The 18,162-nt window shown below is 42.5% G+C and overlaps 2 protein-coding genes across 3 annotated transcripts in view; one reads left to right on the top strand and one right to left on the bottom strand.

Annotated features, from left to right (window-relative positions):
- The window catches only part of RNF11 (ring finger protein 11), a 31,132-nt gene extending 24,700 nt beyond the window's left edge, over window positions 1-6,432 (top strand). Inside the window, exons 2-4 of the mRNA XM_066556076.1 lie at window positions 3,909-4,078; window positions 4,418-4,637; window positions 6,226-6,432. Of these exons, the coding sequence (XP_066412173.1) occupies window positions 3,909-4,078; window positions 4,418-4,589 (342 nt within the window). The 3' untranslated portion in view covers window positions 4,590-4,637; window positions 6,226-6,432. The remainder of the gene's footprint in view (window positions 1-3,908; window positions 4,079-4,417; window positions 4,638-6,225) is intronic.
- Window positions 6,433-13,331: 6,899 nt separating this feature from the next.
- The window catches only part of TTC39A (tetratricopeptide repeat domain 39A), a 44,416-nt gene continuing 39,585 nt past the window's right edge, over window positions 13,332-18,162 (bottom strand). For both annotated transcript variants that reach the window (XM_066556075.1, XM_066556074.1), the window contains exon 18: window positions 13,332-15,194. In XM_066556075.1, coding sequence (XP_066412172.1) covers window positions 15,074-15,194 — 121 coding nt within the window. In that variant the 3' untranslated portion in view covers window positions 13,332-15,073. The remainder of the gene's footprint in view (window positions 15,195-18,162) is intronic.

Here is an 18,162-nt window from a genome sequence, read left to right as displayed (position 1 = left end):
GAAAAATAATTGACTAAAGCAAATTAAGTGCCAGAAAGTGATTTTTATTTCATTGCCTGACAGTGATATGTGGATTTGATTATTTGTTTTGGCCTTTTCTAGGGGTTTTTGCACGAAGTAATAAAGTTAGCATGAAATTTCATCTTAGTTCGAAGTGCCTTACATCTTTATCAAATGATAAATAACACAGACTTTGGCTAGAAGTTCAGTATTTTGTAATTTTGTCTGCAAAAACATTTTCCATGGTCGATAAGAGAAATGTGAGACACCAGAGCAATAAATTCATGCTTGTCTTTGGAGTAAAATAATAATTACCTGGGTAATACAATCTTTTTTATATACACCCATGTCAGGGGACCCCTGGCTACAAATGTGAGCTGAGTGAAATCTCGACTCGCTTGAACACCCACCCTGGAGGAGCAGGACCTTGGTCAGTGAAAGCAGCTTTTATAAACTGTGAAGGATTGGCAAAGGGGTGATAAACCCACACAGGACCAGCAGCTTGGAGTTATTGTTGGGTGTTTTAACTCCCAAAATCTCTGCAGAGATTGGGATGGGGAGAAGTGCAGGGCTGGAGCTGCCGCGTGGCTGCGGGCTGGGCCAGCTGGGTGTGTGCCCAAGGGGCTGCCAGGGGCAGGAGCCCAGCTCCGCTCAGGGGTGCTGGGCAGGGTCTCCTGAGGGAGCTGGGGATGTCATTTTGCACTCAGAGAAACCTGGGCTCTCAGACTCTCATGAATAAGTAGTTCCAGATAGCTTTAGAATCGTACAGGTATGAACACACCTTTTCTTTTTAGCTGTTGGAGGGGCAAGGGCTGGTTTGAAAGGGTCAGTGCTGATGTACCCTATAATGTGACGCTGCAACGTGTGTGGCTGTGTTGTTCATTTCCCTGGTACATTGATGTGCAGGGCTCGGTTTGGGCAGGCTTTTAGCAGCAGTCGGGAGGGAGTGATCAAAGATCAAAGTGCCACCAGGCAGGGTGTTCAGTGCCCGGGGATCGAGTGGTCTCTGTGGGTTATTTACAGTAATTTGTTCTGCATTTTTCACAACAGCCACACCAACCCCAGCTCTCTGCATTCACCAGTGTGAGGATGTCGTGGTGAAAGACAGCACCATTTTCACCCGGTTACTCCTCTGACAAGAGGTTCTTGTCTAGAATGTGAAATTGTAGAAGCCCCCAGCTGGCGACTGTAAATTCCTGCCTTAATGGGCTGTGTCAGACGCGTCGGGGTGGCTGTGCCGGGAGGGAACCTGAGCCTGGCTGCCAAAGGGAGGAGTTTCCATCCAGCCCAGAGTCGGGAAAGCATCGGTGTGCTTGGAAAGCATTGGTGTGCTTGGCACGCCGGGGGTGCCCAGCCCCTGTGCAGGGAAGGTGACACCCAGGGGAGAGGGGCACTGCAATAATGCACAAGTGGCTTCTCCAGCTGCAGGGTCCCTCAGTGGTCACTCACAAGTGCCTGTAGAATATTAGAACAAGGAATGAGGTTTTGTTCTTGTCTGGCCTATTAAAAGCCGGTTTAAAAGTTGTGTTGATTTCCTGTCCAAAACTTATCCAAAGCAGTTGTTGACTGGGCAGTGTGTGACTGTTGCTCAATTCAGAGTTGTCCAAATGTGACTGTTCTAACTCACAGCAGATTCTTACTTAAACTGTAGTTTCTTTTTGTTGTATCATTTTTGCTGAGATCATCAGTTTGCTGTTCCTCTGCTACAGACATTCACCGTCAGTTTTCATTGCTACTTTCAGACATTTTGAGGATTTCTTGGATCTTTTGTCCTCCTGTTTTTGCCTTTCATTGAATTTCTGCATTATCACTTGCAGCCATGGCTTCAGCCGTGGGAGCTGTATTAAGTTCAGCTCCCTCCCCTCCTCCTGCCCATGTTGGGACCAGCCTGTGCTGTGCCTGTGGTTTGTTGTACTGCTCCTCCTCTTTTCCTAGATGGGAAGGAGGGTACATCCCTCTCCAGTGCTGATTGTTCTCTACATCTGTGTAACCAGTGAAGGAGGTAGCAGTAATGTCCTGCTATTGCTTCAATAACCTGTTCAAAGAAGTCCAGCAAAGCCTTGGGGAAAAAAAGTTACTGATAGTTTGTGGTGTTAAGTTCTTGAAACATAAAACCAGGACCAGGCTGTGCTTCGAGCTGAAGTGTTCAGTGCAGAGGATCTGCAGCATTTGTCAGAAATGCTTTATTTTGCTGGCACCAAAGGTTGCAGTCACTTTCTGAGTACTGTTCTATCTGACAGGCCTGCCCTAGGTTCAGCTGGTGCTTTTCTCTGTCCAAAGGATGATTAGAGAATGCTTTAGATAATTTAAAACACTAAAAGGCAGCTAATCCAAAAGAATTCTGTGATTCTGTGAAATATGATTCAGAGTAGTAAGGAAATTAATCACTTGGAGAACCCCTGGCATTCTGTCTTTTGAACCTTCTCATAATTCCTCTGAGTCCTGCCAGGAAATGAGAGGGGGAGATCTTAGGCTAGCTAAATTAAGAGATGACTCTGAATTTTACCCCACAGCTGAATTGCCAGTGGCAGGCACTGTGTTCAATGAAGAATTGCCAGGCAGACTTGTGTCTGTAATTAGCATTTCTCACCATCAAGGCTTCTGCTGCTGGGTGGCACCAGCAAGAGCTGCTCAATCCTGGGACAGCTTTCTCCCAGCCTTCCAGGAGTCCTGTCTGGCTGTCCACGTGCTGTGATTCCTGGCAGTGAAAGGAGAAGAGCTTTACTGGGTTTGACAAATGCAGTGTTACATGTGGGAGGTGACCTGTGCTGCCTCAGCTGCGCACACCTGCCCTGGGCTCAGCTTCCACCAGCGTCCTCTAAAACAGCAAATTTGGCATTTGCCAAACAGATGATTCTGTGCATTTTGTGTCTGATGCAGCAGGTTTATTTTCAGACACATCTATAAGTTTAATTTTTTTCTGCTGTTTAGGAAGAACCATTAAAATGGGTCTCTTGCAAGAAATTGCCTCCCTGATAATAGCAGATTTATGGCTACTGGCCAATACTGTCCTAATAGTGTATCCTGTTCAAAACTGGTGTTTATGTACCCAAAAATGCTTTAAAAGCAAGTAAATTAAATACCATGTTAATATAAATGTTAGTGAAAATATCTGATCTAAAGTTCATTAATATTGAAAAGAAGCTTCTCAGAATGTGGTTAAGGAAGGACTATATAGCATAATGGCTGTATGTTTCCTGTATTTATTTTGAAAATATATACCTCAAACATATCCATAGTTGAATCCAGCTTGGGAGAACTTGTAAAGTCATATTAGTGTATGAGAAGAAACACAAAAGTTGGATTACTTACTTAAGCTGTTGTTTGTGCTGTCCAGGTTACATTCTTTTAACACATGAAAATTAAATTTGCAGTTCTAGATTTAAGCTTGTGTGGCCCAAAACAATTCACATACATTTTAGTTATTGCAGAGGAAGTAAAACCTTCCTCTCTAAAAATTTTGAGAGTAAATTTTTGAGAGTATCCTCATTTTCCCAGAGAATTCTTCCTTAATGCAAAAAGAAGATAAAATTTATAGACTCTACTTTCAGATTTGCAGATGCTGGGGGCTCTCCCTAAGCCCTTACAGTGCTCAGTTCTGTACCTTAGCCCTTCACCAGGTGCCTGTAAGGTTCATTTGTCTGCTGGCTTGTGGAGTTTCTTGTCCACGTGTCTCCTGTATGAACAATTCCTGGAGATCAAAAGCTTTTGCAGAGAACAGCCACGAGCAGCTCCTTGCTCAAATACTGCCCTCAATTCTCTATCCTGTTCCCATTACAATTATAGCCCCAAAACTGCCAAGTAGGAGTGGGAGTTCATACAAATATTTGTAGGGCTGTGAACTGCACTGTGCTGCGGAAGGCTGGGAGAGCTCTGGGTGGTTTTTCATGGCCACATTTTGCTTCCAGGAGCAGGTGCCTGTCCCTGTGTATCACCCCACGCCCAGCCAGACTCGTCTGGCCACGCAGCTGACGGAGGAGGAGCAGATCCGGATCGCGCAGCGCATCGGCCTCATCCAGCACCTGCCCAAGGGCGTCTACGACCCCGGCAGGGACGGCTCCGAGAAGAAGATCCGAGAGTAAGTCCTGGGACAGAGGGAAGGGATGTGGCTGTGCCCATGGTTTGGGATGCTACCCTGGGAAACCTGGGTTTGCCTTCTTCTCGGGGACTGTGATTTAATGGAGCTTTTTTAAAAAGAAGGCTGATGTGGGGAGTAGCATCCCTGCCGAGGGCAGAGGGTTGGAACTCTGTGGGCTCCAAGATCCCTTTAACCCAAGCCACTCCATGCATCTGAGGCTCTTTCCTTTACCTTACACAAGTATCTACAAATACTAAAAGCATCCAGGAATAGATATTATACTGTTTTTAATTTCCAGGTTGGTAACAGCAAGCTTAATATTTTATTTTTCCTCTCCAGATGTGTCATTTGTATGATGGACTTTGTTTATGGGGACCCTATCCGATTTCTGCCGTGCATGCACATTTACCACCTGGACTGTATAGATGACTGGTTGATGAGATCCTTTACCTGTCCATCCTGCATGGAGCCAGTGGATGCAGCACTGCTTTCATCATATGAGACTAACTGAGCCAGGGTTTCTCTACTGAACCTTCGAGGAGACCATCCACTTCAATGGGTTTGATCCTTTTGTCATTCAGCCCAAAGAGCCAGGAATTAGGAATTAAGATCATGCACAAAGTATACATTTCCTAATAAATAAATAAATAAATATTCCTGAATGGCTGCAAATATTGGAAAACATAGTATTTTAGAGACTATAGAAAAGTAGGTTGTTATTTTTAATGTAAAGCCTTGACCCACCATTGTCTTTTAATGTTTGTTCTTACACCCATATATAGGAATTGTGTAAAGTGTTACAGCAACTGTAAATGTTTAAACTGCGTGTATCCAATTTTATTAGCAGCAAGATAAGAGTATTTTTTTCCTAAATAAAGTAACCAGTTTTGTTCTGATTCTTTTCACAAGTCCTGGCATTTGGGTCAAGGCTTTATTGAAATCTACATTTTATAACACTGGCACAAAGAAATAGTTTTAAGCTTGTTTGCACAGTTCTTTTTCTTTTTCTTTTTTTTTTTTTCCATTGGAGATGGAATTCATTGCCTTAGGTCTTTTTAATAGTGTATTGTTATTGTTGGGCTGGCTCTATGCTTGAAAACCAGTTTATTTATAACCTGTTAAAAGTGCTATATTTTGTTTGCAGTTAGGAATATGCAGACTTCAAAGTGATCTCCTAGCTTATAAGCAAACTGAGATGCATTATCCCTTTTCTACAAGTGATGCAGATTATGAAGAGATGACACAAGTCCTCTGGTTTCATGGGGGTTTTTTTATAACTTCCTTCGGTTTTGATGAAATAACAGTCCTTAAACTTTAATATGTGACCTTTAACTTGATCAGATTAAAAGTGGGCCAGATGAACAATAAATAGTTAAGCTGCCATAACTGGAAAAAAAAAATATTTGGAACTAATCTAGTGTTAGCATTGATCACTTATTCTATTTTTTTCTCCCTAAAATGGTTGTCTTGGATAATAGCAAATGGATACTGCATCTCTCGTTCTTGTAGTTCTTAGGTTATCAGAAGTTAAGAATAAACATACTGTATCTCAGTCTCCTGTATTAAATGTATCTGTTGAGCCCTGCTGGCTGGCACATCAGTCCACCAAACAGGAATGAATGCAGAGAGGAGAAAAATAGACTTTGTTCTGCACATAAATGCAAAGTTTATATAAACACAGAGTGTCAGGGTAGCAGTGGAGGGGCAAACAGTCCTGCTATAGCCAGAATGACACAATTCCCTGATTTTTGTAGCAAACAGAACGTGCTTATTAAGAGAGGCTTCAGCAAAGATTGTAGCTGTAAAGACCTTTTTCCACTTAGCATGATTTTCTCCTTTTTTCTTCTCCCTCACTCCCTTGATCTACCTTCTGTGACTTCTGTGCATTCAGTGCCACCCTGACACAGTGAGAAGCCCTGGTCTCATGAAATGAAACACAATCTCAAGTTAACCACAGCAAATTGGGGGATATTCTTTGATTGTGTTTCAGATGTAGTTTGAGTTCTTGATACAAGAAGTTGTGTTTAAAGACCCAGGTCCTTTGAGGACTTTTAGTGCATTTGCAGTAGAGGAGAATTGTAATTCTGTGGGTTATGGGTAACTGGTCAGCACAATGGAGAGTCAACATTTGTTTGTTATTCCTGCAGCTGACAGCACCCTGCTCCCTTAGAGAAGAGCTCCAAGGAGCAGTCAAAAGGAACTGAAAACACTCTGCAGTTCTAGATTCACTCAAATGGCCACACATTTATCTGGACACAACGTTTTGCTGAATTCATACATACCTAATTACATGGATCCAAATCTCGGAAGAGAGACCTGAAGTTGTGCAATATCATTGTTCCTTTTCATCATTCCATGTGTGTTCCTTTGTGTCCTCCTTTTTGTCTGTTTGTTTCAGGGGTTGGGTTTTTTTTTTTTTTTTTTTTTTTTTGGTAAAACAATGTCCACATTAAGTATTCATTTCTTTATCTTGTTAAAACTGGCAAATGAACAATTTGAAAAAAACAGTGTTGTCATGGTGGTATTAATCTTTATTTAATACAAGACTTGATTAAGAAAGATTTAAAAGAAGTAGGAAGTGATGGATTACTGAGCTGAATGCTTTCCTAGGCAGCTGACACCTGCGCAGCTGAATGTCTAACACTGATACTGACTGGGTTAAGGGAAGAAATTACTTTTATTAAAATACTTGTTAAATAGCAAAACGTGTGAAGGGCTAAAACTGGAGCTGATGACACAAGACCATTCCAAAAAAGTTCAAATTTTAGCTTAAAAACAGATGTGTAAATATAACAAATAAATCAAATTATTTTTCAAGTGTATAGGTACAATACTGTTCTGGGTGCTTTCTATTTCAAATGCAAAGAAGAATTGATCTAAATTTAATGTAAAATAATGCATAACCTGGAATTTAGCTAATTGTAGAACCACATCTGTGTTTTATTTCTACCATCTATAAGATGAAGATGTATTTACCTCCTGTCCTAGAGGTGTCTAACAATTACTTGCACTTCAAACACATTAAGACAATCCAGCACAGCACAGCTATTCCCAGCTGGAGTCTCCTGCAGCTGGCTGAGGGGAAGGAGTTGGCTCTGGCTCACCTGGACCTGTTCACCCAAAGTCCTTCTTATGCCAGGCTGGGCAGGCCCAGAGAAAAATGTCTGCAAAGCAGTTTGAAGGAAAAAACAAACAAAACTCTTCTCTTAGAGCCACTGTGTGCAGGTACCCGAGTGTGGGGGTGCTTGACAGCCTCAAGAGCTGTTGCTTTGAAGCATTTTCCTAGGGCCTGTGCCGTGGATGAAAACACTGCCTGCAGTGATGGCATTTGTAATTTAGGGCTGGAAGTGGCACAGCAGCCCGGGCACAGCCCCAGCTGGGCTCAGGGATCACCAGGCCCCATTTCAGCAGCACAAGGGACAGGGGCTGTGAAACCCCCAGGCCCCAGGTCAGTGCCACCACATCACTGCTGTCCCCTGCACAGAAACTGCAGGGAGGGAGGGCAGCACCTGCACAGCAAGGATGTGCTGGGGTTCCACTTGCAGATGAGAGTAGGAAATGGATTTTGTCTCCTGCATGACAGGGAAACTCTGACAAACCTGCAGCCAGAGATGTAATGACAAGTAAGGAATGCTCAGTTTTGTACAGACCTTCATGCTTAAAAATTCTTGCATGGTACAGGAATTACCACTTTAATCATTTTACTTCTAAGGATGGTAATCCTTACTACTGTTGCCAGTTCATTATGTGAATCTGGGGGAGAATCATACATAAACAAACAAACCCAGCCCAGAGCATTTCTTTCTCAGGAACATGAGCCACATAAGGGTTTAAAAGCTCTTATGGTCTTGCAGCTTCCCAGGGCTGAAAGCAGTTCCATGCTTGGAAGGCTGACAGGCTCCCTTTTCAGTGGCAGAAGGGTACATTTCTGGGCTGAGGGATTATGAAATACCTGAATTTACTTCAGTTGCCACAGTTTCAGGACTTCGACATTTCCTGTCCTTGTGCAATTGTGGTAAAGATGAAAATTCTTTTGAGTCAGACTGCCAGTGAAATAAATAACAAGATGGCTGAAACTAAACATCCAGGGTCTCTCAGCAGTTAAATCCTGGATTAAAATGACTCAGGAAAAAATGTGGATGCTGCTTGATTACAAACAGTTACAAATCTGTAACAGTTTGTTACAGATACCACATTTTTAATAAAAACATACATTCTAATTGACAACCTATAAAACACATGAATAAAATCTGTTCAGAAGAACCCTTCTTGACTTAATACCCAGAATAAAAATTAGCTTCAAAGATTAACTTTTCCTTTGATATAGCATTTAACTTTGAAGAATATAATTTATGCTAACCATCCTTTGCAGATTATCTTGCATTTAAACCTGTTCTGGGATAAGAGTTCTGGGCTTTGGAATTCTTGGTATGAAATGCAAAGTTAATGCTTTGTGATAAAGAGAACAGTCTAAATGCACTCTGCTAAAGCATCTTTTTGATTTAAGCAGAAGAAATAACTGTACTTTCACACTAGCAACTGATTCATTACAACATCCACTCTGCTCTGACACTTTGCTAAGTAAAAGCTGCAGAGAGGAGTTTATAATGAAGAAATCCTTTGTGCAGAGCCCTTTCTGTGCTCCCACAGCACCGAGGTATTTGCTTGCTCAGCAAGAGGGGCCCAGCCGCACAGAGAGAGCCCCCAGCCCTTCTCTGTCCTCTGGAAAACAAGCAGCAGAAGCTTAACAAACCTGCTCTTTGCAGCACCAACCCCTACAAAACATTCCTCTTTCTTTCCAAAAAGGCATTTCAAGAGCTCTGCACACAGCAGTAAATGTTGGATTCACCACACACACTGCACAGGCCCTGGCTGCCCACACTGAGCCCTTTCCCAGCCTCACTCTGCTCCCTGGCTGCTCTTTTGCCAGGGCTCTCGCTGCACCATGACAGACAAACTTCTCCTTTCCAGCCTCTTTTGCCCACACTTCTGCCACGTTAGCAGGAGCTGCCTGTGTAATGCAGGATTCACGCTGGGGAAGCAGATTGAGGGAGGAAGACAAGGCAAGAAGTCAAGGAGGGAAAGGATGAATCACTCCAAATCTCTTTTCTGAGCAGGACAGAGCCATCCCAGGCACTGTCCCACTGAGGCAGAGCTGCTAGTCCAGAGTGAAAAATGATGCCTTCAAATCTAGAGCATAAAACTGCATTTTTGTGAGGTTACTCCACTGAAGGGCTCTTGCTAGATTGCCTGTTTGCCTTGGGATTTCATCTTCTAGAAGGCTGCAAACTGCCCAGTCCTGCAGTGTGATCTACTGCAAACCATTAGTAAAGGCTTTTAACCTCTGCATTTTCCTCAGCCACCACCAAAGCTTTCTTTTCTTTTTAAAGTATCTTGCCTTTTCTAAGTACCGAATTTAATAAATAGTTGAAGCAGTTAACTTTTCAAAAAGCTTTGGCTCCAGAACCTGTTACCTCTGTGTGTGAGTATACATACATACATAGATGTTTTATGTATATTTATATATGCTTTTCTTTATGTATGTGTGTGTGTGACAGATCAGACAACAGCAGAGCTGTAGCAAAGACACTGTGCATGGAATTCCTGCTGTTCCTTAGAAATACCAACATTTGTTTGCATCAGTGATGAGCCCAGCCAGCATCACTGAATGGAAACCTGACTTTGGTATCCACAAGCCATAAGAATGAAAGGCAAATCAAATTTTTCACAAAATTGTATGAGACATTGGAATAATCTCCCCAAGCAATGTTACCTCTCCCAGCACTGGATACTTCTAAGATTCAGCTTACAGGGTGCAGGGCCACCTTGCCTAGCCTCTGCCTCTGGCAAGAAAGGTTGGGCCAGATAATCCTTGAGGTTCCTTCCAACCTGATATCGTATCTGACTGAAATATCAAAACTGTAACTGGCCCTGATGTTTGCATCTAAAAACCTCTGCAGCTGCACAGCCTTAGTGGTGGTGAGAGCAGTGCTGTACCCACATGAAGATGACCCTGAACATGAGCCATGTAATTCTAGGATCCTCTGGAGTTAACAGCCTTGCTTCACTCCCCAGAATGATTTACAGAACTCCACTGAGATACAGTTCCTGTGCCACATCTGCAGAGCAGAGGCAGCTGCAGGCATCTCACAGCAGCACCTTCCCCAGAACAACAGGGAAAGCACCACACTGACAGAGCACCAGCTCCTCCTGGGACTGCCCCTGTGCCACAGCTGACACCAAGCATGGCCCGGGGCTGCAGCGCTGCAGACAAACATCCCACACAGCTCCAGCACCAAGGATGTTGTTCTTACCTTCACACCCTGTGCACTGCAGGATGAAAGAACAGGAAGAGCAAAACTGTCCAGAGTACTGCAGCTTCTGCCTATCTTCTCTTTCCTCCACATCACCTACGTTACTTTTAGGCCACAGGCCTGAAAGTGCTGTTCCTGTACTTTGCTAGCAGAAGATAAACTTTTCTTTGCCTTTTTTAACATTGAATCAGCCCATAAAAAGAGCATGCAGGGGGTTACAACTGCTCTATTTTGTATTCTTCCTGTAAAACAGCCAAGGAGAGAGAAAGCAAGTAGATTTCCCTGCAATGCATAATTCTAAATAAACATTTTGCCTATGCTTAGCCAGCAATGAAAATAAGTAGGTCCTGAGGTTTAAAAAAACCACAGAAGATAATGGAGCACAGCCCAGTTCTACAGAGCCATGACTGAATTTGAGCAAACACTATGCAGAACTTTACCACAGTGCAATGCAGGTATTTATTAATCCTATTGCTATTCATAAATCTTGGAGACAGGGATTGACTGGGCATGTCCTTAAAAGAAAGTACTTGGATATTTTTTTTAAAACACCTGAAGCAAACCTAGATAGCATCTTTAAAAAATATTCTATGATGACAAATCATTCAATTAAACACTTGCTGGTACACGCTTTGCACATCACCTGCCACCAAAATGTATTTGCAGAACATAATGAGAAAAGAAGCAAGTTCTTTTCTAGCCTGTTCAGGTTGCCCAGTCTCATTCATCAGTGATGTTGCCAACCATTACCCATTTTCCTGTAGAGCAGTAAACAACATGACTCACCTCTTTATCTTCTCCTCTTCCTCCCAGAGGGGGAACGGTGTTGAATGCATTGTTTTGGTCATTTCATATACATTTGCTTTGCTGCTGTGTTTTTATGCTTGAAAAGGCAAAGAAATGCATCTTGCAGCTGGAACTGGAGGCTGAGTGTTGTATTTAAACTCTTGGGAGTGCTTTTTGCATTCTGGAACTGACCTGTAGGAAAGTTTGTCTCACATGGAGAAGCATTACTTGGTGCCTTTGTTGGGCCAGAGGCACACAAGCTGTCAGCCTGTGAGCCTTTAGCAAGCTTTTAGTCTTGGACCCAGGCCACAGATAACTAAAAATACAAAAGCACTCAATACAGAATTTAATGCCAAAACCAGTGTGAAATGGGAGGAAATGTTTGATATGATCCTGTTCTACGCTGCTGTATTTCATAAAATGCTGTTTCCTAAGCCAAGCTTTGAGATGTAAACAGCCTGAGGCCAGGCACAGTCAGGAGGGGACAGTCCCTATTCCACCCCTCCCCGATGGCACCTGTGAGCTGTGCATGGCAACTGAACTGCAAGCAAAGCAGTCTCCTATGACACAGGTGGAGTTGAGCAATCTTAAATGTGTGTTTCCAGATCACACTATCGTGGTTGTGACTTCATCAAATTCTCTTCTAGCCATCCAGAAAAGCTGTGTCCAGGTTGAGCTCCAGCCCAACATCCCTCACCCCACAGTTTGTATCCAATCTCGTGTTACTCACAAGAGCTGGGAGCTGATGCAATTGCACCTGACCGGGCCTCAGCAGGAGCTGCCTCTCCTCCCTCAGTTCCCTTGCACTCAGGGATTCCACATCACTGAGCTCATGCTAAAGGGATGCCCCTTCCACTGCCTTGCCCTTCCTGCCAGCACCACTTTCAGGTGACAGCATTGTCCCATGGGCCACCATGGCTGCTGCTGCAGACATCCAGGAAACTGAGGAGGAGTTTCTACCCCTCCCTGGTTACTGCAGGAGAACACTTCCTAGTTTAAAAAAGGACACAGAAGAAGAAATCAAGTTTGTGGATTTTATGATGAAAGTCCTACCAAGTGCAGAAAACTTCTGCTGTCTGAGTTAGTAATTTTTGTCTTTGGGTAAGATCTCTGGCTTTGCTGAGGATGGGCAAGAGCTGATTGCAGCAGTTTTTGGCTAAAGCTGGTGCACAGAGTGGGTTTCTCAAGCACTGCTCAGACAGTTCCAGCTGACAGTGTTTGAATGCAGAAGGAACTGCTCTTTCTGCAGTTGAGGTGTGGACTATACCCATCTGCATCTCCTGAATCTTGGCCCAAGCTTCAGTCTCTGCTGTGCAATTCAATGACAATATCTGCTATTTTCTGCTGAGTACCCTGAGGGGAGAGCTCACACCTTTGTGCTTCCCCTGATTCACTGCATTTGGGACTCCAGACTGATGAAGCAATTTACTGTCCTGCAGAGCTGCTCCAGGCACCACACACAGCTGCTGGAGGAGCAGTAGAAAAACCAGCCCAGCATCAACCTTCCAGCCCAGACTGACCCCATGGAGTGTGGATCCCTGCCATGGAGGAGCACCAAAAGGAAGGAACTGATGAGCAGAGAGATGTTGGGCAATTGCAAATGTAACACATCAAAAAACTTACACAGTGACAATGTACAAGACCTTCCATTCATCTTCTCCTCAAGTGAATCCATATTATTACAGTCCATAAATCCTCACTGCATAAGGAAGGTGATTATTTGCTATGGCTTGGGAGCAAATTGGGAGCCAAGGAGTCAAACATCACAGTGAACTACAAAGCACTCAGCTGAAGCTGGACATCAGGTCCACAGTGTGACTGGTGCTGGTGTTTGGAGATGACTCTGAAAATCTAAGGAAGGTTATGAAAACCTTAGGAAAATCTTGGTATTTTCATTGCTGCAAAGCATCAGGGAAGCTGGCTGAGTATCACACAGTACATCCTTTTGTATTCTATCTAAGATCAGGCAAAAGCAAGTTGTGGGTGAAATTTCAAAGATGAGAAATGAATCTACACTCAGAAGGATTGTTCACTTTCTGCAAAGTACAATTTATGCTAATTTTTCACGTGGCATTACTTGCTTAGAAGATGCTAAGGCTGCCAAAATATTTGAAAAGGACACAACTGGAAGAAGAGGCGTTATATGCATGAAGTAGAACAAGAAACTTTTTTATTCTATACAAAGAATGACTGAATTTTTACACTGAAGTTTTGATGTGCAGCATGTAAATAGCATAACTGTTTGTATTGAATTTTATCTGAATCGAGAAATTTATCAGAACTGAATTTATCTGAGAAAGTCACTTTAAAAAATGCATTCTTCATCTATGATTTTTAACTTGCAAAGACTTTTATAAAGGGCATCTATTTTTAAGACAATGCAAGTTCTCCATGTTGAGGAACTGGTGGTTCTGTCTCCTTGCATATTAATCTTCAGTTATAAAACAATTTTATTTCCTTTGAGGAGGCAAAAGCAGAGCTATAAACTGTCAATTTTCTCTTCTGCTGGGAACAATCACTTTAGAAAGGATATGCACTGTGAGGTACATAGATATGAATCTTCCTGACAAACATCTCCATTGGAGAGAAAGGGCTGTCAGAAGACCTCCCATCTCCACCCATCAGAATGGGTAATGGGGAAGAAGCTCTTTCAAAAGGGAGGTAGAAGTGTGCCCCAAAACCCCAGAGGCATGCAGACATGGAGCTAGCCTGGAGAAAGCAAACACGAGGCAAAGCTGTGGTACCACTGACTTCAGCAGTTTTCTAGCAAGCAGGGATTCCATGGCAGCATTGGAAAGCAGACCCAGCTCACTGCTCTGTTCTCAAAGACCCTGACACAGAAAACCTCCCAAAAGATCAATAAAGAGCAGAAAGATAAAGGGCTTTGTCCTTTGTGCTGAGGGAGCCTGCTCCAGCCCCAGCTTCCTCCCACAGGGAACATCAGCCCTGTGCAACAGGGACATCTCAGCTTGGGAATCCTAAGAGCAGCCACTGCAGGAAGAGCTGCACTGTCACAGCCACTCCTGGGTTGCTCCAGCCACTGCAGTGTTGCCATCTCCTAAATGACCTTCAAGGACTTGTGCTTTCAATTTGACATAAGCTTCAGATCATGTTCATTCTGACAAAAGACATTTCCTAAGAACCTCCCATTGTCAAAGAAGAAGTGATGCAGTTTTATGCCATCACCACCTTTCCCCTTGCAATCCTCAGTAAATTAATTCAGCTGCTACAAGCAGCAGACTTGACAGGAAAACCAAACTCAAGAAAAAGTCAAGGTACTTGCATAAGGGAGACCATTCTTTTCACCAGCAGGGTTCTTACAGAAGCAAAAATGGGAAGAGAATAGCTTCTCTTCTGGTAAAGAGAAGCTTCCTAAGCACAACTAGACATGCCCAGGATCCAGAGCTCCTCCCTGCTGTGAGATTTTCTCCCACCATTCCAACTAAGCAGGTACTGGGAAAAAGCAATGCTTCCTTCTCAGCTGCTAGCAGTATGGATGCAAACAAACATTTAGAACTAACAGATTAAATCTGGAAATCTTAAAGTGTTGCTGTTTGGTTTGTTTTTTCAAATGTTCCCCTTTCACTAAGCAAGCTACAACATAATGTTGCAAATGCAAGAAAAAGGCACACAATTGAAAAATTAATTACACAGATGGAGGTGTGTGCAAGTGTCACAAAGCCACTGTTGGAAAAACAATAGTTTTCAGGGTTATGGTTGGTTTGAGAGATTTTTTGCCATGTTATTACACTAGATTAATGTTTTATGCATCACCTTTGAAATTTTAAGTTATTTGGTTTTTCACTGACTTGAAAGAAAAGGAAAAATAATTCTAAAGTGTCAGTAATTTTCTGCACCAAAGTTTTCAACAAACAGAACATCAAAGAAGAAAAAGTTACGACACTGCCGAGGCTCCACAGTGCATTCCATTTTCTGGGGCGGATTTGGCTTGGTGCAGGGCAGCTTGAATTCTGAAATGTGTCCTTGTTTCCATGGAGTAATTCTTGTAATTTTGTCTGAAACAAAAGAAAATCCACTCCAATTAATATATATGTTAAAACCATTTCTAAGTTATCGTTGTATTACTGTTTTAAGCAAAACAACAGTAGACAGCAAAAAATTCTTTCTTCACAAGCTCCTTTGTTGCCTACTCTAAAATACAAGGCATGTGTTCCTGGCCAAACAACGCAGCTCTTTGTTCTTTATTTGTAGTTCCACTGTCTGGCAATTACCAGAAAAATATAGCTTAGTAAGAAATTGAATCTGGTCCACTCAATCAAAATATTGAGTCCACATTAATTATCTGTAACATCCACTTAGTTTACATTCAGAAATTAGAACATTTTTTTCTCCCTCTCAAAGTGTAACAGACTGATTTGAACACAAATATTTTCAGCATTTAAAAAAATCATTTTGATAAGACAGACTCATTTCAAGAAAGTAAAGAGGAGGGGAGAAAAAAAAGAGAAAAAAAAGAGAGAGAGAAGGGAAGCTGTCCTGAGCCAGAGGAGGGAAACACCCCATCTCCATCCTATGGTTGCCAACAATGTGAATTCTGTGTGTAGGAAATGAAGGCAGACAATTTGCTGCTCCAGAGCTTGGAAAGAGAAAGTGGGCACACACCAGATCCCATATCAGCTTTTGAGGAGCAACTCACCATCCCAGGGAAAGACTGGCAGGATTTCCACCACATACATCTAGTGCCTAGCTCCACACTGTCATCTGCCTATAGTTTCCTGTGGTTCTGTCATGCTCTAAAGAATTACTGGAAGATTCAAAGAACCTGTACTTTCATGGAAAATCTTACATAAAAAAAAAGGAAAATTTGCCTCAGGACCACATAGAAATTGCAGATCCTACTTAGTAGGAATTAACATGTCAGCTCCTACAGGATGGCTACAGAATCCAGATACAAAAGAGGATTAGACCATGCTAATTTTCTTGTAGAAGATATCTGTCATCTTTACAGAAACATAACATAAAGTATTAAACTCTGTGTATCTTAACAGCATTTCAGTTCTAAATTCATAATTCAAACCAAGCATGGCAGCGTGGTATCTGCCTGTGGCACTGCCAGTCTCTTGGTGAAAACAAGGAATTCCATGCCCATCCTACACCAGCTTATCATTTTATGTATGCAACACCCAAGAGGCTGACTGAGAAAAGGAGGTGGCCAGGTTCTGCTGTGTGCTGATCTGAAACCCCTTGGAGTTTTCCTTTTAAATGAAATGGATTTTGTCGTGCCGAGCCTGTATTTCTCATGAGTACACTGATATTCTTGTTTGTAGTTTACAGTCATACAAATAGAAGTATTTCCATGCATGACCAAGCCAAAACTGTTTATCATCTCATCCCACTCTTTCTCCCAGAGCTGAGGATCCAAGCCAGCAGCAGAACGTGGATTTAGGTCAGGCAAATCAAATGTCAGGCACCAGCCAAGCACTCCTGCCAACTGCAAAGTGAATTCTGCAGCCCCAGCCCCACCAAGGCTCTGCTCTCCCTCTCCTGGCTCCTGAGACAATCAGTGTTGGTAGCTGAAAGCTCATAAACCCTGAGCATTTTAATGCCACAGGTGGAAATGTAAGAACTGCACCTTTATTCATGACTGACTGAAACAAGGGGGTTTGTAATGAAGGTAGGTTTGGGTTGGTTTTTTTGTTGTTGTTGTTGTTGTTTTTTTTTTTTTTCTGGTTGCTTGTTTGGGTTTTTCTGGTTGTTTTTTTTTTCCCCAGTCATTGCAGTTTTCAAGAGTTCTTTGAGCACAGCAAGTCTGAGTAGCAGCTTTCATAAACTGGGCACAGCACATTTTTCAGAGCTGCTGTCTGTTAAGCCAAACACCTTCTCCTGAGAGGACCTGAGACACTCAGAGCTACCAGGGAAAGGATGCAATGGCCAAGCAGCAATGACAGAAGTTCCAGCTGGAATCAGCAGCTCCAAATCATTCATTTCTAGATCTCTTGTTAAGAGAGATTTGAACAAAGGAAATGGGGACAGGAGAGGTGTTTTGAGGAACATGAAGCCAATTGAAACACTTTCCACTGCACTTTGGTAATGCGATTTTTGCTGCTCTTAATATCTTCCCTGAGTCTACAGAGAACCAGGCTCAGAAGCACAGGAGACTTAAGACTGTAATATTTTAATTTTTGTGCTGACAGGCTTTTGGCATAATCTTTGGTAGACTTGATTTGCTACTCTGACTTGCAGAGTTGCCTGAGTTGGACAAAAAGCAACATAAAACCTCCATCTGACCTCTCTGAGCCAAGGGCAGGCGTCGGCTTTGTAGCTGCTCACACCTGTGGCAATGACTCTGCACATCTGGCCTCATTCAGGACCCAGGCAGAGGTGAACTGCCTTGCTGCTGCTACATGCTTGAAGAGGGAGTTGTTTGGGTTGGATTTCCTCCCTCCCCATCTCTGCCAAAATTTTGCAGCAGAGAAAGGAAGGTTTAAACAGAAGCAAAACCTGTATTTTGTTAATTTTATAATAAAGAACACACATGAGCAAGTCTAACTTCCCATAAACCTAGTTTGCTAGAAAAATTACTCACATAAAACAGTAAAAGCAGGTGTTTTAGTTGCCTTGATGCATATGAAACAATACAAAGATACCAAGTGTAACCTGAAGCGTTATCTTAAATGTATTTCATCAAGGAAAGAAACAGATACTGCTGGCCATCAGTTTAAGTAATGCTATTTTAGCCATAGCACAGAGCTTTGATTAAATTTAATACATCTTTTATATGAACAAGCAAATAGACTACAAAGATTATTACATTTTGTTACACATGGATTATTTCTTATGGAGCCTTTGACATTCCTATTAAGATACTTAATTTTTTTGGCTCTTTTTTCAAGTCCAAGACTGAACAAATGCAATACCTACCACTGGAAAGGTCCAAACCAAAACTAAGGCTTGCATGCTCCCATTGGAAAAATGAAATGAGTTTCCATGATATTAATGAAATTATTCTGCTTCCTGCTAACC

Source organism: Molothrus aeneus, chromosome 9 (genome assembly GCF_037042795.1).
Source record: "Molothrus aeneus isolate 106 chromosome 9, BPBGC_Maene_1.0, whole genome shotgun sequence".
Lineage (NCBI taxonomy): Eukaryota > Metazoa > Chordata > Aves > Passeriformes > Icteridae > Molothrus > Molothrus aeneus.
The sequence above is the reverse complement of the archived record's forward strand: the minus strand, read 5'-3'. Positions and strand labels throughout refer to the sequence as shown.